This window comes from Manis javanica, chromosome 6 (assembly GCF_040802235.1).
Source record: "Manis javanica isolate MJ-LG chromosome 6, MJ_LKY, whole genome shotgun sequence".
In the NCBI taxonomy this organism is placed as follows: Eukaryota; Metazoa; Chordata; class Mammalia; order Pholidota; family Manidae; genus Manis; species Manis javanica.
In genome coordinates, this window is record NC_133161.1 from 13,274,954 (window position 1) to 13,302,060 (window position 27,107).

The window sequence follows — 27,107 nt, forward strand, 5'->3', positions numbered from 1 at the left end:
TCCAATCTGTGCTAGGGTTTTAGACCAGGAGTTTCCCATATGCCATTTTTCTGCTGAACTGGCTGCAAAATAATCACCTAGGGAACTTGTCAAAAATAAAGATTATTGGGTGCCACCCATTGATTTTTCTCTGCAAATCTAAGGTGGCGGGGGAGGATGGGGCTCAAGAATGTGCTCTTTTCTTTTTAAAAATAAGGATTGCACAGTACAAAAGATATAGAAAGTTAAATGGTGAAAAGCAATTCTCCTCTCCTCCATTCTGCATCCCTTCAGTTTTCTTTCCCAGAGGCAACCATTTTCACCAATTTTTTGCATATTGTTCTGCACATATGCTCTGCATTTCCAAACATGCTTGTGTGGTTGGGGAGGATGGGGCATATTACACAGACTGTTCTGCACCTGGCTTTTGTTGCTTTACAGTGTATCTTAGAGAGCTTTCTGTATCTCTTCCTACAGAGCTGCCCCATTCTTTTGAAAAACTGCATTATAGCAGCTTGTAAAAGCTCTGCAGGGGATTCTAATGCACAGACAGGTCTGGGAGTCACAAATAGACTATTAAAAGAATTCAGAAGAAGTTTTCTTGAAATGTTAATTCCTTAAGTCTTGCATTCCACAGGAAGGAACTGGACTCAAGTAATGTTTCATGTACTTCTAGATTCAGGTTGCTTTAGAGCACATTTTTACATAATGTTTCTTTGCTACAGGTGTTTGTTATTAGTTAGAATTTATGAGTCTAAAATACATAAAGGCATTACTGTGCATGCTGATATACATACTGATAACATAGTTTTTAATTCCTTCCTTTATTAACCTAAGAACATTGCCAAGCAAACCTTTATGAACTTACTACTATTTATCCTTTATCATCATGGCAACTTTTTTCTCTCCCAGGATTTTAAGAGTTCTTAAATTCTTGCATAATGTTCATTTTTGGCATGGCATTTATTGCTGTTTCACTGGTTATAAATGGAAGTTAGCTGTCCAGATCCACTGGTCGCTGTTTGCATTCCCTTAGTCTCTGTAGACATACTCCATATGCCGCCGAACATCAGAAAGTAGATTTCTAAAGAGCTTGAGAGGTTGAATGGCTACTGGAGCGACCACAGTATCATAAAAAGCAAATATGTTTATCTTTTTGGATATTTCAGAAATTTATAATACCTTTACTTTCATTAGAAAATTCTAATAGAAATTATTATCTTCCGAGAGAATGGTTCATTTGTGCTTGCTTGTAAAGATTCACTCACTTACCGTTTACATTGCCTGCTCTGAACTTAGGTGTCAGATGGTGACAAGCAGAACAAGCATGTTTTCTGTGCTAGAGAAGCAAATAGTGTCGTGTACCAGAATGTAAATTATATTTGATGTGTGTGTTTCACATAGTCATCTTGGAACAAATATTACTAGAAGCTCCTCAACAGGATTTTTAGCTTTTTTTAGGGTGCATTTTGTACCAGTGAGCACACCTATTGATTCTTCAACCCCTTGTTTTCTTCTCGTGTTTTTTGTTAAATTCTTTTTCATTTTGTCTTCCTTCCTCTTTCTTTTAGCATAGATGTTCTTTGCTGGTTGGAAATAACTGGGGAAGCCCTGTAACAATTAGAAGCATGAGCCAGCTGTTGGAGGTTGAAAAATTTTCTAATTTTCTGAGATTATTATAAACCAAAGGAATTTGTTTACTATTCCTTTGTCATTGTTTACTATATGCTAAACCCTATGCTTTAAGTATTAACATACATCATCCTATTTAATCTTAGTGGAACTCCTGCTCAAAAAGTATGGAGAAACTTGCTCACAGATAAAACCAGAGGAGCTAAAAATCAAACCAAGCTTTTCTAATCCCAAAATCTATCAGTCCCACTGAAGGCAGTTGACACTTGTTTGTCTGGTGGCATAGAACTGGCTGGGTAGACCTTGCCTGGTGTGGAGCTGTCCTAAGACCTTACCTGACCCCAGAGTTAGAATATAAAAGGAAATATGAAGAACAGGTTTTAAACTATCCTTTATATTCTTGGAGTTAATTTACCTCAAAGGCCACTCCCCACCCCCTGTGATTATGTTACTGTGGGGCTTTGGGGGCTGCATGAAGACTCAGTCTTCTTGATTATGAAGAAATAGAGTAAGTAATTAATCGCTTTGGATAAGATGGTGAACTTTTGATACGCTGGTGAAAACTTGTGTTGAAGCAAAATTTTAAATGAATGAATTCTATTACCACATCTTTCTACTATCTAAGGAAGGATGAAAAATCTACTAATTCATATGTTGAAAGATCTTTCTCTTTTTACCAACTGTTGCTTTTAGTTCCTGTACCAAATTCTTAAAAAAGTCAAGCTGAACACTTAAAAAAAATTGCTTATAACTTTACCACAGCATAACAGTCTTCAAATGAGTTTTCAGTGGAGTTAATAATCAACAGAAATTTACTGGGACCTTGTATTGAGGGGTCACAGTACTTGGTACTGAAAGACATCTTGAGCCCATTTCAGGAAATAAAGCATATAAAATAGCACAAAATTGGATATAAATGAGTAGAAATGTCTATCAATAAAATGTTGAAGGACTTTCTGTGGCATGATCCAGTGAAGTTTCACAAAGGAGTTGGAATTTGAAGACTAGTGACCTAAGATCGCTTGGCGAGGAATGGGGAAAGCAGCAAGAGGAGTATCTGATGAAGTCCCCTGACAGTAAGATCTTAAAGAGTTTGGCCACCCACTCTTCTGACAACGAGAGTAGAGAATGGGAGCATTATTTGAGAGGGAAAACGAGCATGTGTGGCAGATCCTAGGAAATTCTGGTTAGTCATTAATTCAATTCTGTTCTTGTCAAGTGTCAAAAAAAAGGGCCAGCTAAGCAACAATTTCAGAAGATTAAGACAATGGAAAGTGCTAAGTTTGTCACTGTCCTACTCACCAAATGGCAGTGGGGCTGTTCTTCTATAGATGGGAGCTATTCAGCAAAGGTCAGATTGTCACCCTGTAGGAAACCACAACCCTCTCCCCTCCCCCCAGCGTGCACACCCACCCACGCGGGCACACACACACACAGATCTAATAAACACTGAGTGTTTTGCAGTTAAGAAAAAGTGGGGCAATTTGTATATGAAGGAAAGTTTTTATAAGATAAAGAAATGGAAAGAGACTAAAGAAGGATTTAAAGTGATTCTTACAAAATTTGCTTTCAGTATTCGACATTTTGTGTGTCCTGCTTTTACTTTTAACGTATCTGTTAAAGCCAAAGTAATTCTAGAATTCTTTTAATGGAGGGAAGAGTTATCCTTCCCTCTGAGAGAGAAGCTGAAATGTGTGTAGTAGTTCCTTCAAAGATCTGAAGTAAGCTTCATGTTTTAGCAACATTTAATATCTGTTTAATTTGATTTTTTAGAATTACATTTTATGTGATTAAACAATTATTTTTCAGATTTACTAATTTATCAAATTTACTGTTTTAACTAATTTACCAAATTTACTATTAAGTTCAGAAATTTTAAAATAAATGTAGCTATAAGTGGTTTGCCAGTTGGTTAGAAATGATCAACACCTAAAGACATCACTGACATTTTAGTATAAGAGACTATATGGGGTGAGAATGGGGATGAAGAGTAGAAACTGGAAAGAGGAACCATGAATCTTTGAGGCTTATTAGCCAAATTTTGCCCCAAATGTCCTTAATAATTGGAATGTTACTATCTTTTCCTTTTTCCCCTAAGCCCTGTGGGAGGCTCCTTTATTTATGTCTTAGATATTCATAGATGAGTTTATGATATATGAGTTTAGGTTTTCCAAGACACATCTAACATTTTTTTCTCACTTTATTCTTCTAGTATAACCATCCCGTTTTAAGAATGAGGAATGTGGCCATAGGCAAGGTATGACTAGACAAACCATGGTTTCTGGAAGTGGCAGGTCGGCTTCTGTGGCCTTGAGTTTCTGTTCTGGTTGGAACATAGCACCTATTACTGATACCTAATGAAACTTACTTTCAAAGGGAAGTTTGGTTTTGAACTCAGAATATGGAGATACTCACACATCTTCTCACTTACGTCATGACCTTTTTCTTTGCTCCATCTTAGCTACCTGCTGTTACTACACTTGGACCTCATCACTGTTACAGAATATACTACCTTGGAAATTTCAAATTCTAAACATCCTACTCTTTGAGCATAATCTCTGCCCCTTACAGCTCACTTGCTCAAGGCTTTCCATTGAGCTGATGCACACATGGAGACCCTCAGACCATGTCACTATTTTCTCACTTCCTTCTGTTTTTATGCACCTTTTGTCCAGCTCAGATTTCATGGTCCACCATTGTATTAACTTCCTTGTAAATATCCTCAACTCCCTTTCTGGTCTTTGCCTATAAAACCCCAACTCTGAACAGACCCAACTTCCACTCTGGGCCTGTACCCCATGGTTGAACATTGCTTTAAAAAAAAACTAAAATCAGTCAGGCAACTGTGCAGAAATGGTTTCACATGGAATTCAAGATCACAGACCTCAGGTGGACTCTCAATACTGCCTAACAATGTTACTGTGTTTCTTGGTCTTTCAATCTTCAGATCAGTGATTTTATACTTTTTTCCTCACACCTCTACCACTTTCCATACTCAGCTGATTATCTCATGACAAACTAGCTGAGAAAACAGAAGCCTTTAAACTGTAGTGTGATGTCCAGTTTATCTACTTTTTTCTTTTCTCCTTTGTGCTTTCAGTGTTGGATCCTAATTCAAAACCATGAAAATTTACCGCTGTGCTTTGAGAGTTTTATAGTTTTAGTTTTTATATTTAGGAATATTATCGGAGTAAACTTTTGTATATGGTGTGTGGTGGGGTTCCAGATGCATTCTTTGCATGTGTACTTGTCTCAGCACCGTTTGTTGAAAAGACTGTTCTTTCCTCATTGGCACCCTTGTTGGAAGTCAGTAGATCCTAAATGTAAGAGTTTGTTTCTGGGCTCTCAATTGATCTAGCCATTGATCTGTATGTCTTTCCTTTTGCTCGTGTCACACTTGTCTTGATTACTAAAGCTTTGTATGTAAACTTGGAAATTGGAAAGTTTAAATCCTCTAGCCAATGATTTTTAACCTTTGGGTTACAGAAACCCATTTGGGTATCTTGTAAAAAACCATGATGGACCTAGAACATTGTACAAAAATATGTAGGAAATTTTACATTGGGTTTATTTTATTGGATTGGAGATTAGTAGTTTTTCAATTAAAAAAAACCTTTTAAACAGTATTCTATTCACCTTTTGCTGTCTGTGGAAATAAATTAAGTAAATATAAATTGGACAAATAAAAAATTTAAGTTCTACTCAAAAGTAAATTGCAATTGATTAATTGAGTTACATGGATTGAATGTTCAAATGGCAATACCGTGTTATTTTTGACAACTGATTTTGACTTTTGTGTCTTGAATGCTGTGAGATCATTACAGTGAGCTCTCCTCAGACTTCCAGACTTTGTGGTAGCAAATGTACTGATGTTCCCAGGTGAGAATAGGCTTGTTTTGGGGTATCTGGAGATCTCCAAGATTCATTGTTCATGATATTTTGTTGTAATGGTTGGATTACTACATTTCAGGTTTTCGTTTGCTTATTTTTTACATGGTTTAGATAGAATTTTATCCTTAAAAGTATTTTAATTGTGAAGTAACAACAGAGAAAAGTGGTCTAAAATATAAATATACAGTTTAATGAACAATTACAAAACATATACTCTACTAATAACCATACAGAACCCCAGGACACATACCTCCCAGTCCTTCCCAGATCACACCTGCCCTGGGAAACCACCATCTAACCGTTACAATCCATGCTGATTCCTTGCTTTTCTGTGTAGTTGAGTGTCTAAACAGTGTACCTTGGTTTGGCTGGTTTTAAACTTTATGTAAAAATAGAATACACTATATATATTCTTCTGTCTTTTTTTTTTAACACAGTGTTGACTCATTCATAGAACATACATTTATTCATTTATTCATGCATTTTTATTGCTGTATAGAATTTCATTGTAAGATACACTTTAATTCATTTTACTGTTGATAGATTATTACATAGTGACTGCAATATGTTATATATTATATAAATACATATTAGTACATTAGATAGTGACTCTAATCATTCCTGTATAGGTAGGTATCCTGGTGCACATGTGCATGAGTTTCTGTAAGATGTATTTTACCTAAAAGAGAAATTGCTTGGTCATAGAATACATAGATGGTTCTTTAGTTTTGTTGCAAAATTGTTTTCCAAAATGGTGGTACCAAATTTACTCTAGCCAGTGGTATATGCAAGCTTTCATTGCTCTACCTCATCTCCAACATTTGGTATTACCCAACCTGGTGAGTATACTGTGGTTTAATTTGTATTTTCTCCAATAATTAATAAGGTAGCACACCTTTTCATGTGCATAACAGCCACTTGGATTTCCTTTTATGGTGTGCCTATTCAAGTCTTGTCTATTTTTCTAGTCATTTTTTCCCCTTATTGATTTGTAGGAGTTTACCTAATATTCTGGGTATAATTCCTTTGTGGTTATCTATATTGTAATGTCTTCTCCTACTCTGGTTTACCCTTTAATTCTTTATAGTTTAATAAATAGAAGTTATTTTAGTACATTTGAAGTTACTAGTTTTTTCCCTTATTGATAGGGCATTTTATGTTTTAAGACAGCTCTGCCTACTACAGAGGTTCGATACCTGTTAGAGCAGTTTTTATTTTTGTTTTTGTTTTCTAGAATGCCTTGTGTATTCTTGATGCTTGACATTTCCACATCAGCTTTAGAATCAGCTTGTCAGGTTCCAAAGATTTTGATTGGGATTAAGTTGAATCTATAAATCACTCTGAGAATTAATATCATTATATTATTGAACTTCAAATCATGATCATGATGTATATCTCCATTTAGGTCTTCCTTAAAGTCTTTTAATACTGTTTTATAATTTTCCTTAAGGAGGTCTTAACTAGTTTTTGTTAAATTCCAGTGAACTTGACATTTTATTTCATTTTTTAGCTTTACATCATTGGTGTATGGAAAAATGACTACTTTTTATGTGCTGATATATCTAGCAACCTTTCTTGTAATTGATTCTTAAAATTTAGGGGCTTTTGTTTTCTGTAAGTGTAACCATATCAATGGCAAATCATAGCTTTATATTTTCTTTTCCAATCCCTATACTTTTTTAAAGGATTTTATTTATTTATTATTATTATTATTATTTTTTATTAAGGTATGATTGATATACACTCTTATGAAGGTTTCACATGAAAAAACAATGTGGTTACTACATTTACCCATATTATCAAGTCCCCACCCATACCCCAGTGCAGTCACTGTCCATCAGTGCAGCAAGTTGCCAGAGATCCACTATGTTCCTTCTCTGTGATACACACCTCCAATCCCTATACTTTTTAATTCTTGTTCTTAAAAAAGCTAGACCCTCCAGGATAATATTCAGCAGAAGTGGTAATATCAGGCATTCTTGTCTTGGTCTTAATCTCAAAGAGACCTCTTTCGTGTTATCTGCATAGGATTTTTTTAGAAGAGAGCCTTTTCCAGACAATAAAACAATCATTCTAGTCTTAATTTTCTAAGAGACTTTGTTTGTTTTTTAATCATAAGTAAATGTTGGATTTTATCAAATGTTCTGCATTTTTTTAATGCAGAATGGTCATAAGATTTTTTTAAATGGTCATATGATTTATTTTAATCTCTTAATGTAGTGAATTTCACTGTTAAAATTTTTAGTGTTAAAACCAACTTGCATTCCTGAGGTAGACCAAACTTGATATTTGCATCTTTGCTTACAAGTGAGAATGGCTTATAGTTTTTCTTGCTTGCTTCATCCTTTCCAAGTTTTTATCAAGAATATGCTATCATAAAATTAATCTGGGAGCAAGTCTCTTCTTCCTTCTCTCTGGTGCAAATTTTTTATAATACTGGAATTATTTATTCCTGGAGTGTTTGATAGAACTTGCTTGTGAAGCCATCTAGGACTGGGATTTTCTTTGTGGGACCATTTTAAGAATTACTAAGCAACAGTTAGAAGCCTATTCGAGTATTCTGTTTCTTGGTGATTCAGGTCTGCCTATCTTATTTATCTTTTCTAGTCTCTTAGCATTAAAATTGTTCGTAATACCCTCTTTTACACTTAATGCCTATAGAAGCTATAGTTCTGCTTCTCTTTTCATTCCCAGTATTGGTTATTCAGGTCTTAATCTCTTTTTTCTTAAACTTGCTAAAGTTTTACCAATTTTGTAGCTCTTTTTCAAATAATCCATTTTTAGTTTCTATGCTCTATTGCATGTTTGTTTTCAATGTTATCAATTCTTTTATTTTTTCTTCAATGTTTTTAAGGTTATTTTACTATTCTTTTTGTAACTTCTTGAGGTGGATGCTTACCTCCATTGTGCTTGATCCATCTGTGCTTGAAAAGAATGTGTTCTATAGATAATGGATATAGCATTAATTTCAGCTTCTTTTTTTAATCATGCATTTAAAGCTATCATTTCTGTTTACGAGTTCTATATCCCACAAGTTTTGTTATGTAGTATTTTCATTAGTGTTCAGCTCAATAATTTTCAGAGTTTCATTATGATTTATCTTTTGATTCATGGGTAACTTAGAAGTTTATTTTTTAATTTCTAAATACATGAAGCTTTTCTAGTTAACTTTGTGTCATTGATTTCTAGCTTAATTATGCTATGGTCAGAAAATTTCTGATTTCAGACCTTCAAAATTTGGCTATGGCCCAGTGTTTGGTCACTTGTTATGAATGATCCATCTGTGCTTGAAAAGAATGTGTTCTATAGATAATGGATATAGCATTCTGTATACTGTCCATTAGGCCATAATTTTTTAATTCCATAGTTCAAATGTTGTATGTGTCATAGATTTTTGTTTTGCTTGCTTACTCTATCAGATACAGAGAGTTGTCAAAATCTCCTACTACAGTTGTACCTGTTCTATGCTCCTGGTGAATTGAAATTTTTATTATTACAAATTGAACATATTGATCTCATTTTTGCTTTAGATTCTGTGTTGCTTAATACCAATATAGCTGTACTTTTTTTAAATCACTATTTTCATGGTATTTATTTGGCCATTCTATTACTTTCAGTCTTTCTGTATCCTTGTTTTATGTATGTTTCTTACAACTAGTAAATTTGAATATTTCAGTCCAGCCAGATAATCTGTGTCTTTTAACTGGAACATTTAGTCCATCTGTGTACAGTATAATTATGGTGTATTTGCATTTATATCGCCATTTTATTTTGGTCTTTCTGTTTCTTTCTTTTTTCTATCTCCACTTTTTTGAATTTTTTTTTTCCTGCTACCAGTTTGGAAGTTATACTTTCTATTTCTGTTCTTCTCTTGTCTCCCAGGAAATTATAACAGTTATTTTCCACTCTGCTATTGAAGTTTAATGTTAATTATTACCTCCCTTTCCTTCTAGTGTAAGTGCCTTAGGACTCTGTAACTCCATTTGTCCTCTCCTGACTCAACTGCTGCTGTTGTCATGTATTTAGTTCTTTATATTTTTTTAAGTCTCACAGGACATTATTTAGTTTTATGTAGTCAGTGTTCATGTAAATTCACCTACATAGTTATTACTTAGCTTTCCATTTTTTCCTTGCAGACCTCACTGTGATCATCTTCCTTCTGCCAGAAGTATGTCCTTCAGCATTTCCCCTACTGTGGAGTAGCTGGAGGTGAACTCTGTTTCTGGCTGTCTACAAATACTTTTTCCCCTTCCTTCTTGAAACATGTATTTGTTTTTTATTATTTATTTATATATTTTTAAGAGGGCATGGCAGAGGCTTTTATTTAGAGAGAAAGTGAGAGGACAGAGCTCCTGGCTCAGGCCAGGAAGGGAAAAGAGAGTCCCCTTGAAACATATATTTTAACTGAATATTGAATGCTAGGCCAACTTCAGGTTTTGTTAGATATTTGAGATTAGCAGATACTTTCTTTAAGCACATTTGATGTATTTAATGTGTTCTAGCTTCCATTATTGCTTTGAGAAGTCTTCCATTCTTGAAAGTAATCTGTTTTTTTTCTTCTTATGGTTTTGAAATTTTCTGACTATAGATTTTCTACAGTTTTATTATGATGTGATTGGATGTAGACTTATTTTTATTTGTCCTGTTTTGTATTTGTTGGGTTTCTTGAGTTTGGATTAGTGTCTCTCATTATTTCCAGAATTTCTTAACTGTTACCTCATTACATTGCTTTTGTCCCTATTCTCTGTTAACCTTCTGATGCTCTGGTTTTAAGTATGTTATACTTTTTCATTTCATCCTTTTTGGTTCTGACCATCTTGTCTGTATTTCCCATCATCTTATTCTCTGTGCTACATTCTGAATAATGTGACCATAATTCAGTTCACTAATTCTCTCTTCACTCTTATACATGTCAACTGAGTTACCGACTCCCCAAAATTCTGTGCTAGTATCATTTGGTTAAAGTACAATTGTGGTTGTGTTTTTGTTGTATACAGACACTTATAAATTTTTACCTCATAAGTTATATGTGTATGTGTTTTTGGGAATACAGACACTTATAAAATTTTACCTACCAAGTTACTTGGGATGTAGCAGAGTTGCCATAGTATTTGAAAAGTGCTCCTATTTTCAAGATGCCACTAATAGAGATTTTTCAGTCCCTACCTGGTTCTCTTAAACTTTATTTGTATTTAAGTGCCCCTGCTGTGTACTCAATGGGATGGAGTGTTCCAGGTGCAGTGCTTCAGACTAACGTAACTGGCTAATTAGGGATATGAGACCTAAGGCAGAACTGTTAAGACTGACCATGTCAGTGATGTTACCCTGACTAGCCACCTCTAGCTGATGACAGCCATATTTTAAAGTTAGTTAGGTGGTGTCTTAGTCGGCCTGGGTTGCCATAACAGAATACCATGTACCAGGAGGCTTAAACAATAGAAATTAATTTTCTCAAGGGTCAGAGGCTAGATGTCCCAGATCAGGGTCCAGCAGAGTTGGTTTCTGGGGAGGGCTCTCTTCTGGTCTTGCAGTGGCCATCTCACTATGTACTCCTTGTCCTTTCCTTGGTGTGTAAATGGGGGAGGGGCGGGAGAGAAGGAGGAAGGGAGCAGGAGCTCTCTGATTTCTCTTCTAGTAAGGACTCTAATCCTGTTGGCCGGGGCCACACCTTTCTGACCTCATTTAACCTTAATTACTTCTTGAGAAGCTCTTTCTCTAAATAGAGCCGCACTGGACACAGCTTCAGCATGTGAGTTTTGGAGAGACACAGACATTGCTTGCACAACAGGTGGCTTACATAATGATTGAGGGTCTTAAGCTTATAATTATATTACTTCTGCTGTTCTTGCTGCTGCTAATAGTGAATCACCATGTATTGGGGTATATTCTCCCTCACAATTGTTCAGCAAAGGTGTAGGGAAGAGAATAAAATGTATCTTTTCATATTCTCTGTATGCCACAAAATTTTTGTTGTACATTTCTCATCTGAATTCTAGCTATGTATTATAGTTGAGTAAAGGTTTTCAACTTACTTACATATTGGCTTTGTTTTTCTATACTTTAGCTGTGTTGGAGTAGAAGAACATCATGCTGTTGACATTGACCTGTATCATTGTCCCAACTGTGCAGTTCTACATGGTTCCTCCTTGAGTAAGTACTGGAAGCTTAAATGAAGATCGAAGCTTAGAATTTAATGTGTACATGTCAATATTTTAATGATAGTCTGACTAGTTATACCCACCAAGAATTATGGGGAAAATTATTCTGAAGATATTGAGAATGTTGTTTCTGTCTAAATTATTAAATAACTCATTTAATAAATCAAAAGATCAAGTGAAAACAATACTATAAATCTTAATTGCCAGTGCAAAGCCCTCAAACTCAAGTACATATTTTCAAAGCTTTCAGTTTGAGAAGTGTAGTAAAGTAAAATTTTTCTAATTCTGGGAACTGATTTCAACTGTTCTAATCTCTTTATAAATTAAAAAAAAGATCTTGTGGTAGTATTTGGGACATCTATAGGATACGACTTTAATGCACACATATGCATTATATTACTAGGAGAAAATTAAGCCATCAATAAGCTAAAATATTATAGTTTCTGATTTTGGTCATCATGTTGAGTATGGCCTAGAATACCGCCCAGCTGTCCTCTGTGCTTGAAACCACAGCCTTCTGTATGTCCTTGTCCCATCCCCTTCCTGAGGAAGACGGGCTGAACCAAGTTTCTGCCCACACTCCTCTTCCTGAGGGGCCAGGGCACAAGCAGGGAAGCTCACACGTCCTCTGGGGTGTACCAACAACACATATAAAACGACATTTATTTTTAGCCTTTTACAAAGGCTTCAGAAGAATGGATTGGAATATCACTTGCATTGTACAAACGTTAAAGTAGAGAGAAGACTTTAAAAGGCTTTGGATTTTGTTATGACTATTTCTTTTCTTAAAATTTAAGCTGCCAACTAGCGGAGAAGACAAGTAATGACTATAGCATCTTACTGTGCTGATGGACAGTGACTACAATGGGGTGTGGGGGGACTTGATAATATGGGGAATGTTGAAACCACAATGTTGCTCATGTGAAAGCTTCGTAAGATGGTATATCAGCGATAGCTTAATTTAAAAAAAATGGTTAAAAAAATTTAAGCTGCAAACTAGCATTTTTGTGTTCATAAAACTAAATGGAAAACCTGCAGACATAGTCACTTAGAACTGAAAGACAACTTTTCCTTAACATACCTTGATACACACTTGGGTCAGATGTAGGTAACCTATACAACCTTTATTTTGAATGTGGCTTTTTTCCTAGTACAGTTGACCCTTGAACAACATGGGTTTGAAGCATGGGTATACTTACACATGGGTTTTTAAAAAAAAAATAAATTGGAAAAATTTTTGGAGGTTTGCAACAATTTGAATAAAATATTTTCATTTTTCTAGCTTACTTTATTATAAGAATATATAATACATATACGAAGGATGTGTTAAGTCCCTGTTTATGTTATCACTAAGGCTTTGGGGCAACAGTAGGCTATTAGTAAAGTTTCTGGGGAGTCAAAGGTTACATGGATTTTCAACTGCATGGTTGGGGGTCGACACCCCACCCCACATTATTTATTGTTCATGGATAAGCATTTTTTTTAACAGAAATTTTGTTGTGAGGTTAAGGGCAAGTAGTTAAAAAAAATGTACTAGTAACTGACTGCTCACCTGTTTTGTTAAAAATAATTCACCTAGTTTCTTTGTAAGGACTTAGAAATTTAAACCATATGGGTGCATTGAAATAAAAACAGATTACCCATTTTGTTACAGAGTATAAAATTTGAGGTTAGAAAATTCATAGAATTGTTACATACATAATTGACTATTGTCATAAATGGTTTTAAAGGATCTCTGTGTAGCACTGAAGTATGTAGTATATAACTTGAATAATTATCGACCTAGTGTAATTCTTGGAGGCAGTAATAATATTGGATTGTTATCTCAAAAAGGGAAACAGAACTAAAATTTGTAACAGTTTTAATTTAGAATTTAAGTATTGCAGTGATGTGCTTAATTCCTTTTGGGTTCTGGGCCTGATTTTAATATGTGGTGCGAGAGGGGGTGTCTTGCCACACACACACCACCAAGTAATTCTGAACACCAGCAGGGTGTCTCAGAACTCAACTCAATTCTGATACTGTCTGCTGGGAGACAGCACCAGATTCCCCAGGTTAAGGGCTCCATCCTACAAGACTGCCTTCTGTCCCCGACTCCAGACTCCGGTGCAAGCCCCAGGCTACCTGTGCTTCCGACCTACCAGCTACAGATTGGAGGTTCCAATGACCTCCCCCTTAGGTTCAGTTAATTTGCTAGAGCAGCTCACAGAACTCAGGAAAACACTTTGTTTACCAGGTTAATAAAGGATACAAGTTAACAGCCAGATGAAGAGAGACATAGGGCAAGGTCCCAAATAAAGGAGCTTCTATCCTTGAGGAGCTTGGGGCCTGGCTTTGTGACACGTGGAGGTGTTCTGGTTTCCCAAGCCTAGAAGCTTTCTCTGGCAAAGAGGCAGGATGCAAGAGAGCAGAGAGTGATAACTTCTTCTCAGGGGTTTTTGTGAGGGCTTCATTGCCATAGTCATGATTGACCAAATTATTGGCCATTGGCTAATCCAACCACCAGCCCCTGCCCTTGTGTGGGGTCCAAAAGTCTCTCATTAACACGACAAAACACCCATTTCACCTTTAAGACTCTGTACCGTTTTCAGGAACTATATATGAGACCAAAAATACCTGGGAAGTATATATTTGGTCATATGAATGACCAAACATGTATTTCTTATGACTCATTATATTCCAAGTGCATAATCCCCAAATGAAATAACTTGAATTTCATTTCTGTGAAATACTAAGTGGGTTACTATGAGGCAAAATAATGTAGCATTTAAAACATTACTGTATATGATGTACTCTTTTCTATTTTTCCCATATGATTTAATTTTTTAAAAAGCTCAGTAAATTGATTTCACAATCCATAATAGATCGATTTCACAATCCATAATAGATCACAACCTGTACTTTGAATAATGATACTTCAGAGAGAAGCTGATTATTACCTGGCCCTTCATATATTTCTGTAACTCTGGGGAAAGGAAAACCCGGGGCAAAATACCTCTAAAACCAAAATCAGTCAGAGGGAGAAATAAAGTTTAAAACCCGTTTATTGCTTACAAACTGCGGTCCAGGACCGTTTTTCTTTCCTGCTCTGGCAGAAGCAAGCCAGCCCTCCCCTTAACCTTCTAGGTTCAGATAAGCCCTCGGTTACCCAGGTAATTACCCATTGATACAGAGATGAACTTTTTCACCCCTGAGGAACCCCTGTTGGTGTGCATATGCAGTAAACCCAAGCAAGATATTCTGGAAATATTACAATTTTACCCCCATTTCTCATCCTTAAATAATAAGATCAGGCATTGGCTAACATTGGGCAAAAGTCCAACTCTGAGTACTCGTACGGAACATGCCCAAGTCCAGTAATTTGTTTTATCTTGATTTAAGGCTCACCTTCCCCAGCCTTCACCCCTCACCCCCAATTTGGGTAATTCCTTTTTGTCCCTTTCCCTCTAATAAGCCTCTCTTGCTTGCCACCTCAGGTTACCTGCTCTTTTCAGAGTCCCCAAGGAGCCCTTATTATAGGTATCATTTAGACAGCATGATACCCACTCAGTGTGGTGAGCTCAGACTTTACCCTCTAAGTGGGAATTAAGAATTCTATTTGAGGGCACACATCAAAAAACAGCATGTAACTCCAGGGGAGAAAATAAGTTCACAGCTCAGGGAAAATTACCTTTGAAGCCAAAATCAAAGGGAGAAATAAAGTGGGAGAAACCCGTTTATTGCTTACAAGCAGCCATCCACTTCTGCTCACCCATGTCTCTTGCAACCCAGCTGCAAAACAGGACCCCACCCAACCTCTCTGGTCCGGATTTGCCCTGCTTCCCCTTGTAATCACCTATAGATATTGAGATGGACTACCTCTCTCCACCCCTTGGAAACACCTACTGATAGGGAGATGCACTAAGGACAGGCGAGAGATTCTGGAAATACTGCAGTTTTCCCCACACAGCCCAATACAGTGCTCCTCAGGTACAGGCAATCCAAACTCAAAGTTTTCTGTCCTCTCCCTGTGACCACTACTAGAATGTTCATTCACTGTCTCCTTCAAGAAATTCAGTCAGCTTTTGCAATGGCTGGTTTAAAGTGTTAAGCATGTTGGTCCAACAGGACAGTTGTAACCTTCTGTTAACATCTTGCAAGTCAGCACATTTAAAAGGAAACAGAGGTAACTGGCAGTTTATTGGGTGCCCCTGGCACTATGCAAAGAAGTACTTGACGTATGTTCTTTCCTTTATTATTTGTAACACCTTGATGTCAAGAAATTATCAGACTACCTCTTTCATGTAGGTATTTGGCAGAGCTGAAGTTTGAACTCTGCCAAATGGGACAGTTCTGTCCAATCCCAAATCTTTTCTAATTCTCATCTGTTCTGTCAAAATAAAAATTAAAACAATGTAGTATCATAGTTTACTTTTACATAGGCAGCTCTTTCTTTCTCTTCCTTCCTCCTTCCCTCCCTTCCTTTTTCTTCTTTCCTTCCTTTCTCTTCATTCCTTCCTTTCTCTCACTGTTGACCCAGGGTTTGAAATAGACTATTCATATATACTGCTAAGACTGTGAATTACCTACCACTTTCCTGGAGGCAGTTTTGCAATATATAGTTTTGTAGCAGAATCTTAAAAATATTGAATGTACCAGCATTTCTAGAAATTTATCCTGAGGAATTAATGGGTGAAAATAGTTTATGCATATGGGTATTAATCTCCACTTTGTTAGAAGATTCAGAGTGAACTAAGTGTGTAATAATCAAAAACTGATTATAATGTGATGCATCTACATCTTAGAATTCTAAGCTGCCTTTTGAATATTTAATAAGGAGAAAATGCTCATGATACAATAAGAAAGGTAAGCAGGATAAACATTATGATCCCAGTTGAAAATCAAGTGGGGTTATGTGTCTATATATGTAGGAAAAAAGCCTGGAATGAAATAACCTTGAATTTTAAGAGTGATTTTAAATGAGAAAAAAATAACATACAAAGGATGCCTTAATGGTATTTTCTAGGAAGGTTGCTTTATGATTTTCAATTTTTCTCATAAGATTTTTAAAGAACTTCCATTTACTCTTCCATATTAAGGCTCTGACTGCCATAAATTACTTGAGAATCTTGTTTTAGATTCTGAGATATGAATAAGCCTGATTTCCATCCCTATTGATTATTTAATATGACTTCTTTTTATCCTGTGAGGTTCCACTATTATTTTATTATTATGATCTTTGTAAGAAGAAGATCTGAAATAACTTAGACTCATAGAGTTGCCCCCCATGTTTTATTACGAAAATGTTCAAACATACATATGTGTTTAACTATCCCACTGTCTATCCATGTTTCCATCCATCTTATTTTTTTGATGCATTTTAGGTTGCAGACATCTGTACCTTTTCCAGAATCATGGAAGTTTTAGGCTTAAGAATGACTTTCAAACTTAAAAAAAATGTTTATGTAAAACTGAACTCTTATATCAATACTGACAAAGATCTGTAGGTAGTACCACCCTGGTGGAAAGAGGAAGGAGTTCCTCTCTGGGCCTCTTCTTTATCCTCCCCTTTATTAAGGGTTCCCCAGCACAGCAGGAAGAACAATACTCACCCCTTCATTTCCACATTGAGGAGACCGGGCCCAGATGTGTACAGTGACTGGCACAAGGTTGCAGAATAAGTCATGGCTGAACCTGATTTTGGTTACTCTGGCTATTCAAGGTAGTAAGGTCCTGGAGCTGTAGAATCACAGGGTCTTCGTGTTAGAACTAACCATAAAGTTATTTATTCTGCCATCCTACTTGTCTTCCTTCAGTTATGGTGCACTCCCTTGCTCATCTTTGTGTCAGTGTAACCATGTTTATTTGGGGGGAAAATGTTGACATAAAAGAGAAGGAAACTGTGCTGTTAAAATAGATTCAGAGGTAAGATCAAAGGCCCTATCCTAAGAGGATGACTTGAAGGATCTATAAAAATCATATTATGACTTAAATGTTCTAGTGGAAATCATTACTTTAAATAATTGTGAGATTTTTATAATGTGTGTATAATGTGTGTAAATTTGGGTATATTATAAGAGGCTCCATCTGCTAATTTGAACTTCTTGATTTAATTTTAAAATTATTTTGAAATAAAAAGAGTAGATTTTTACCGAGTATCATAATTCCTCCAAGTGGTGAAGATACCTCAAGACAAATGCTGGGCATAGAAGCCACAGGGCATAAATCTGCAAAGAAGTAAAAAGCTAACCTTTTCAAAGAATATTGCTTCTCTCTCACTTACCAACTTTACATTTCCCTGTATGGCCCCGGAAGATGACTGGTTAGCCAGAGACGGGTAAGATTCCTCAAGGGAGGAACAACCTAAGACAGGCACAGTCACAGGGGGGCCATCAGGTGAGAAATTGGGGACCAACAGAGGGGAGGCTTAGAACCTCACCACCCCTGTTTTGAGAGAAATCTTCTGCATCCGTGGATGTTTTATTGCCCTTGTCTAGCTTGAATTAACACTTAGTCTACAGGCACACACCTGATCATCTACATTTGCCCTCTTACAGCACTAAATTATGTTTTTTACCTTTATCTTGCATCTACCTACCACTTCAGCATTTTATTAAAAATAATAATAATAATAAGGGAGAAATGTGGGATTCACATATAAATCAAGTATGAAAATCAAATGAATAATCATATCTGACTTGATTGTTTATAGTTCATGATGCGTAATCAGAACCGAAAGTTTCTGTGATGTTCACCCTTGCACTGTTCACCATGTAAGAATTTATTCACTATGTAAGACCTTGTTCACCATGTAAGAACTTGTTTGTTATGCTTCAGAAGATTGGAGACTGTTGAGATATAGGCTTGGGGTTGATTAATGACTGTGTATTGAGTCCCCTATACAGAATATTATTCTTGTTAACAACCATTTGATCAATAAATATGAGAGATGCCCTCTCAAAAAAAAAAAAAGAGTGGATTTTTCAAAATCCACAGTTAACTGCCTATAATTGCAGTGCTACATTAAGTAAAATTTCCTTCTTTGGCTTGGAAATGGATTAAAAAGTGAGTGTTTTTATTGTACTTATAATTAGTATTTCTGATTATATAGAAGGTAATGATGAGAAAATACATGGTATCACCAGTTACCAAAAATGTTTTCTTTTCTTAATCTTCTGAAAATCCAGTGAAGAAGAGGAGAAACTGGCACAGGCACGACTACACGGAAATAGATGATGGCTCCAAACCAGTGCAGGCTGGGACCAGAACTTTTGTTAAGGAATTACGGGCTCGAGTCTTCCCAAGGTATGGAAACTTGTTTTGACCAAAGATAATTTAAGAATATTAGCTGATAAAGTAACATTATCTAAAGCAATGTTTTCAGACTTCAGGTTGCAACCCATTATTGTTCTTAATCAATTTACTTTTGTTTCCCCAATGCAGTAGAATAGAAAATATCAGTACATTGCAAGTAAGAAGTACAAATAAGCTTAGCTTCGTGGAAACTTTTGTAATATATATATGTACTGGGTCACTGTGTAAAAATATATTTCTTAACTGTGAATCCCAGCCCCAAAAGTTTGAAATACTCTAATCAAAGGCAATTGTTCCCAGTTTGAATTGGTTCCGTGTGATGTGCAGCTGCTGCATCTCTTTCCCTTCTGCCTCACCTATACCTATTTTCAAACCTTTTTTTTTTAAATTAAGGTACCACTGATAATACACTTCTGTTTCTTGAAGTCTGCTCTGTTCTCCTCGTGTATGCAATCTGGCGCAGCCTTCCTTCCTGTTGCTCTTTTAGAATTAGTTGTATTAACTATATTTTCAATTATATGTGGTTTCAATTATATAATAGGAGTTCTCTGTCTCACCTCTCACGTCACCATCTTTAATCCAGCCCCCTCAAACTGTTTTTTTTCTTAGGTTGCTTTCATATGTTTCCACCCTGCATCTACCAAAAGAACCCAGAACCATTGCTCAGCCTGTCCAGTGGAAGCAGGAGTGGGCTTTTTATTTTTTAAAGATAATACAAAGTATTTGAGTTATCTGTGGCTCAAAGAGACTCAGAAGCATTATACAGCATTTAATCATGCTAATTTATATCATTTCCTGCTCACTGCCTGACATCTATTGAAAGTGATAATGCTTAATAGGCCTTTACACAGGTCATATCCAGGCTTGTTAAAGAGGGGAAGCACAGTTTAAATTTAAATCACAATATCACATGCAGCCTGTTATGGAATTATTTTAGAGCCTGTTAACTATAAAACCCTAGCTATTTCTCCATAGTCTTTAGGATTCCTATCTAACTTCCCCTTTAATCCTTAAACAGAAACATATAAATGATAAGCAGCTACACATAGCTCTCTCAGGTCTACCGAGAGAAGGAAAACATATGAAGCAGTGATTTCCACATGATTTTTGTATTATTAAAATGCCCTATTCTCAGATGTTCTTTATCAGTTTCAGAGTCATTGGAGAAATGCTTGTCTTCCTTGGTTAGTTTGGAGCCAAGAGCCAGAATTTTCAGCCTGGGTCTGCGGGCTGCTTTCAGAAGCTTATGAGTCCCTGAAACTGTATAAACAATGTAGTTGATGTATGAATGTGTATTTTTTCAGGTGAGAGGAGCCATAGCTTTTATTTTTTTCAAATAGTTTTGTGACCCACAACAGTAGTGTTCAGTAAAAATCCTGCCCTTGTGATTCCTGTGGTTTCTTTGCTGAAGTAAATACAAATAACAGCAGGTTATAGAGATGGTCACAAATGTCCAAACTGTCAATACCATTAGTTAAAGGTCTTTGGTTTTATTTTGTTTAAGCCGTAAACCTTTACATCATTTCAAACCACAGGAGAGTGACAATAGTTAATTGAATTACACATACTTGATGTGATTACCACAGACGTGTATATAATAAACTGAATGGGTTAGCTTCCCCCACCCCTATTTTAAGAATCGGTGCAAGTCTTTTGAGATGCTTTCCTACATAAATAATAATTAAAATATGTATGTATACAGATGTGTGGTTGTATTTATGCATCAGATATTTTAAAAATAAAATGGGGTTTTGTTAATGTGTATGTTGTACAACTTGCTTTTTTTACTCTATTTCATGGCTATCCTCCCATGTATATACAAAAATTTCCCTCACTTTTTAACTGCTGTGTAGTCTGTGGTAGTGTATATGTACACCATGATTTATTTAACCTTACCCCACGACGTATGTATAGTTTGTCTCCAGTTTTTTTCTCTTGCTAGTAATAATGTGCCTTTATTTTTAAGCACATATATCTTATGTTTTCACTCTACAGGGGACATAAAATACCAAACATGCAAGACCAGGGAGTACATGTGATTTAATATTCTCCCTTAGATTAAGGAATTGCTTAATTCTCAGAGGTTGGGGAAGGACGGATACCAGTGGATGCTTATGGGGAAACTAAAAGGTAGTAGAGAACTCAGTGACTCCTGCGAAGGAGATCTAAGCCTTCCACTTACAGAACTATCCAGGAAAAGTCTATCTCAATTTTTTTAGGCCTTCGACTTACCTTCCCTTATTGGGAAGGTGGGAAGATCAGAGCCCAGTAATTCAGTCATAAACCCAGCTTCTCCTGTCTCATCCTTGACACCTAGGCTCCAGATGACATCAAGACAGTTAAGATCTGATTGTATAAATGGAAACTGTTTTGTCTTAATCTATAATGCAAGTTATTTGCATTTAAGTTTGAATTCTGTGAGCATGTGGGAGATAAAATATCGAACATCGCCATTTAAAGATATCTGTAGTTCTTTGATTTATGGTTAGATAGAAGATAGTGAAAAGGGACAAACCACATAAGTGTAATGCCTGTTAGTGTTAATCATCAGAGAGGGCAGTTCAACAACCGTTTTTAGTGGCTTAAGGTGACTACTTATTAAAACTTAGTAAATACTGGTTATAATAGATCATTTATATCAGGACATGGGGTGTTTGGACTTTTGTCTCAGTGGACAGGAGCCATGGATGCTAGTCAACCTCCAGTGTACAGGACATAACTGAATTGTTCTAGGTCCTGTGAAACCTTAAAGTATCTAACAAATATTTGCATAGAATTTTATAGCCAGATATGTTCTGGTCTGTTTTTACTTCTCCTTACAGTAGTTTTTATTCTAATGTACCTGCCATCTTCTGTTCTTCTAGTTGCCAAACAGCTTATGTTGAGTGGCTTGTTATCTTCTTACTTAAGTCCAACCAATCATTACAACTAATTTTAAGCATCCTGTTATTCTTTTATCTCTTCTAGTGCAGTTTACCTGAACATCTACATATTGAAATATATATTTTGCTCTAAATTGGTTTTTTTCTCCTATTATAGTTTATGTATTATATATAATATATACTTTTCCAGTTATATGTTTTGAAGTAACTATCTATGTATTTTACTTTAGGATAGTAAAAGGGGCTTTAAAAAACATTTGTTATAAAATGGAGAACTAGGTATGATAGGTTTAGAGCCATTGATATAGGTAGATAACACAGTGTATGAATGAACCCATTACCAGAGTATTTTTTTTAACTGAACTTATCAGTAAAGGTGATGTTTCATTCTTATGTTTTCCTTAGTGCCGATGAAATCATTGTAAAGATGCATGGCAGCCAGCTGACACAAAGATACCTGGAGAAACATGGATTTGAAGTTCCTATTACGGTCCCCAAACTAGATGATCTAGGACTCAGGCTCCCACCACCTACTTTTTCTGTTATGGATGTGGAACGTTATGTAGGTACGAACTTGATTTATTTAAGCACTTGGGAAAACATGGTAAAAGTAAAAAATAATATTGTCCCCATAATATTAAAAGTTAAATGAAGAGATGTTTATCTGGTTCAGTTTCCTGAGTTTGGAAAAGTGAAATTCAGTATCACTTATGTTGAAAACTGTTTTTTTTCTCACTGGATCTACAGCTGTCAAAAAAACAATGAAACATTTTGCTTATTCTTACTTGCTCAGCCTCATCCTGCTGCTTTTTTTGTTGTCGTGAAAGTTTCTGATAGTTGCTTAGGAGAAACTATGACTGAGGTATAGATAGCAGGAAGAAGACATTGGGAAATGGGATTGGTTTTAGGCCTCTGGAACATTCAGGTCAGGATTTCTGCATCCTGTGTTAGTGAGTTCCTGCTGCCTAGAGAAAGGCCTAAGAAAGAGATCATCATTTTTTTTTTTTGTTAAGGCATTATTGATACCCACTTTTATGAAGATTTCACATGAAAAAACAGTGTGATTACTACATTCACCCATGTTAATTGTTTTCCCCCCATACCCTCTTGCAGTCACTGCCCAACAGTATAGTAAGATGCCACAGAGTCACTACTTGTCTTCTCTGTTCTGCACTGTCTTCCCCATGATCCCCCCCACCCCATATGTACCAATCATAATACTGCTCACTCCCCTTCTCCCTCCCTCCCCACCTGCTCTCCCCCACCCCTCCCCTTTGGTAACTCCTAGTCCCTTCTTGGAGTCTGTGAGTCTGTTGCTGTTTTATTCCTTCACTTTTGCTTCATTGTTATACTCCACAAATGAGGGAAATCATTTGGTACTTGTCTTTCAAGAGGCAATCATATTCAAACCTGATTTTCTATTAATGACTTGGAGCTATTGCCATTTAATGATGTCTGGACTTACTTTGTTATTTTGGGGCCCAGAATGGCATAGAAAATGAGAAAAAAACCAAAATCGACTTCAAAACAAAGAAAGTCACAAGAGACAAAGAAGGACATAACATAATGATTAAGGGGTCAATCCAAGAAGAAGATATAACCATTATAAATATCTATGCGCCCAACACAGGAGCACCTACATATGTGAAACAAATACTAAGAGAATTAAAAGGGGAAATGGAATGCAGTGCATTCATTCTAGGAGACTTCAACATTCCACTCACTCCAAGGGACAGATCAACCAGACAGAAAATAAGTAAGGACACAGAGGCACTAAACAACACATTAGAACAGATGGACCTAATAGACATCTACAGAACTCTACACCCAAAAGCAGCAGAATACACATTCTTCTCAAGTACACATGGAACATTTTCAAGAATAGATCATATACTAGTCCACAAAAAGAGCCTTGGTAAATTCAAAAACATTGAAATTGTACCAACCACCTTCTCAGACCACAAAGGTATGAAACTAGGAATAAATTACACAGAGAAAATGAAAAATCCCACAAACACATGGAGGCTTTACAACATGCTCCTAAATAACCAATGGATCAATGACCAAATAAAAACAGAGATCAAGCAGTATATGGGAACAAATGACACCAATAATTCAACACTGCAAAATCTGTTGGACGCAGCAAAGGCTATGCTAAGAGGAAAGTATATTGCAATATAGGCCTACCTCAGGAAAGAAGAACAATCCCATGTGGACACTCTAAACTCATAATTAACGAAACTAGAAAAAGAAGAATTAATGAGGCCCAAAGTCAGTAGAAGGTGGGACATAATAAAGATTAGAGCAGAAATAAATAAAATTGAGAAGAATAAAACAATAGAAAGAATCGATGAAAGCAAGAGCTGGTTCTTCAAGAAAATAAAATAGATAAACCTTACCAACAAAAAAAGAGAGTCTACATACATAAACAGAATCAGAAACGAGAAAGGAAAAATCAATATGGACACCACAGAAATACAAAAAATTATTAGAGAATACTATGAAAAATTATATGCCAACAAACTGGATAACCTAGAAGAAATGGACAACTTTCTAGAAAAATACAACCTTCCAAGGCTGACCCAGGAAGAAACAGAAAATCTGAACAGACCAATTACCAGCAAGGAAATTGAACTGGTAGTCAAAATACTACCTAAGAACAAAAGCCCTGGACCAGATGGATTCACCACCGAATTTTATCAAACATTTAGTCAAGACCTAATACCCATCCTCCTTAAAGTTTTCCAAAGAGTAGAAGAAGAGGAAATACTTCCAAACTTGTTCTATGAGGCCAGCATCAATCTAATACCAAAACCAGGCAAAGACACCACAAAAAAAGAAAATTGCAGACCAATATCCCTGATGAACAAAAATGCAAAAATACTCAACAAAATATTAGCAAACCGAATTCAAAAATACATCAGAAACATCACCCATCATGATCAAGTAGGATTTATTCCAGGGATGCAAGGATGGTACAACATTCGAAAATCCATCCACCACATCAACAAAAAGAAGGACAAAAACCACATGATCATCTCCATAGATGCTGAAAGGTCATTCAACAAAATTCAACATCCATTCATGATAAAAACTCTCAACAAAATGGGTATAGAGGGCAAGTAACGCAACATAATAAAGGCCATATATAATAAACCCATAGCCAACATTATACTTAACAGCAAGAAGCTAAAAGCTTTTCCTTTAAGATTGGGAACAAGACAAGGATGCCCACTCTCCCCACTTCTATTCAACATAGTACTGGAGGTCCTAGCCATGGCAATCAGACAACACAAAGAAATACAAGGAATCCAGACTGGCAAGGCAGAAGTTAAACTGTCCCTGTTTGCTGATGGCATGATATGGTACATAAAAAACCCTAAACAATCTACTCCAAAACTATTAGATCTAATATCTGAATTCAGCAAAGTTGTGGGATACAAAATTAATACCCAGAAATCTGTTGCATTCCTACACACTAAGAATGAACTAACAGAAAGAGAAATCAGGAAAACAATTCCATTCCCAATTGCATCAAAAAGAATAGAATACCTAGGAATAAACCTAATCAATGAAGTGAAAGACCTATACCCTGAAAACTACAAGACACTCTTAAGAGAATTAAAGAGGACACTAACAAATGGAAACTCATCCCATACTCTTGGCTAGGAAGAATTAATATTGTCAAAATGGCCATCCTGCCTAAAGCAATCTACAGATTCAATGCAATCCCTATCAAAATACCAACAGCATTCTTCAACGAACTGTAACAAATAGTTCTAAAATTCATATGGAACCATGAGAGACCCCAAATAGTCAATGCAATCCTGAGAAGGAAGAATAAAGCTGGAGGGATTATGCTCCCCAACTTCAAGCTCTACTACAAAGACACAGTAATCAAGACAATTTGGTACTGGCACAAGAACAGACCCGCAGACCAACTGAACAGACTAGAGAGCCCTGATATAAACCTAACCATATATTGTCAATTAATATACTATAAAGGAGCCATGGACATACAATGGGGAAATCACAGCCTCTTCAACAACAGGTGTTGGCAAAACTGGATAGCTACATGTAAGAGAATGAAAACTGGATTATTGTTTAACCCCATACACAAAAGTAAATTCAAAATGGATCAAAGACCTGAATGTAAGTCATGAAACCATAAAACTCTTAGAAGACAACATAGGCAAACATCTCCTGAATAGAAGCATGAGCAACTTCTTCCTGAACGCATCTCCTCGAGCAAGGGAAACAAAAGCAAAAATGAACTTATGGGACTACATCAAACTAAAAAATTTCTGTATGGCCAAGGACACCATCAACAGAATAAAAAGGCATCCTACAGTATGGGAGAATATATTTGTAAATGACAGATCCGACAAGGGGTTAACATCCAAAATGTAGAAAGAATTTACACACCTCAACAACTAAAAAGCAAATAACCTGATTAACAAATGGGCAGAGGATATGAAGAGACAGTTCTCCAAAGAAGAAATTCAGATGGCCAACAGACACATGAAAAGATGCTCCATATCACTAATCATCAGGGAAATGCAAATTAAAACCACAATAGGATATCACCTCACATAAGGATGGCCAGCATCGAAAAGACTAAGAACAAATGCTGGCGAGAATGTGGAGAAAGAAGAACCCTCCTACACTGCTGGTGGGAATGTAAGCTGGTTCAACCATTGTGGAAAGCAATATGGAGATTGCTCAAAAACTAAAAATAGAAATACCATTTGACCCGGGAATCCCACTTCTTGGAATTTACCCAAAGAATACAACTTCTCAGATTCAAAAAGACATATGTATCCCTATGTTTATCACAGCACTATTTACAATAGCCAAGATATGGAAGCAACCTAAGTGTCCATCAGTAGATGAATGGATAAAGAAGATGTGGAACATATACAAAATGGAATACTATTCAGCCATAAGAAAGAAAGAAATCCTACCATTTGCAACAACATGGATGGAGCTGGAAGATATTATGCTCAGTGAAGTAAGCCAGGTGGAGAAGGACAAGTGCTAAATGATTTCCTTCATTCGTGGAGTAAAACAACGAAGCAAAACTGAAGGAACAAAATAGCAAGACTCAGAGACTCTAAGAAGGTACTAGTGGTTACCAAAGGGGAGGTGTGTGGGAGGGTGGGTCGGGAGGGAGGGACAGAGATGGGGATTGAGGGGTATTATGTTTAATGCGCATGATGTGAGGGGTCACAGGGAGAACAGTGTAGCACAGAGAAGGCAAACTGAATCTGTG

At 36.2% G+C, this 27,107-nt stretch overlaps 1 protein-coding gene across 2 annotated transcripts in view; it reads left to right on the top strand.

The window, feature by feature from the left end:
- The window catches only part of KDM7A (lysine demethylase 7A), an 81,595-nt gene that overhangs the window by 24,827 nt on the left and 29,661 nt on the right, over positions 1–27,107 (top strand). For both annotated transcript variants that reach the window (XM_036994536.2, XM_036994537.2), the window contains exons 2-4: positions 11,567–11,652; positions 18,827–18,944; positions 22,241–22,401. In XM_036994536.2, coding sequence (XP_036850431.1) covers positions 11,567–11,652; positions 18,827–18,944; positions 22,241–22,401 — 365 coding nt within the window. The remainder of the gene's footprint in view (positions 1–11,566; positions 11,653–18,826; positions 18,945–22,240; positions 22,402–27,107) is intronic.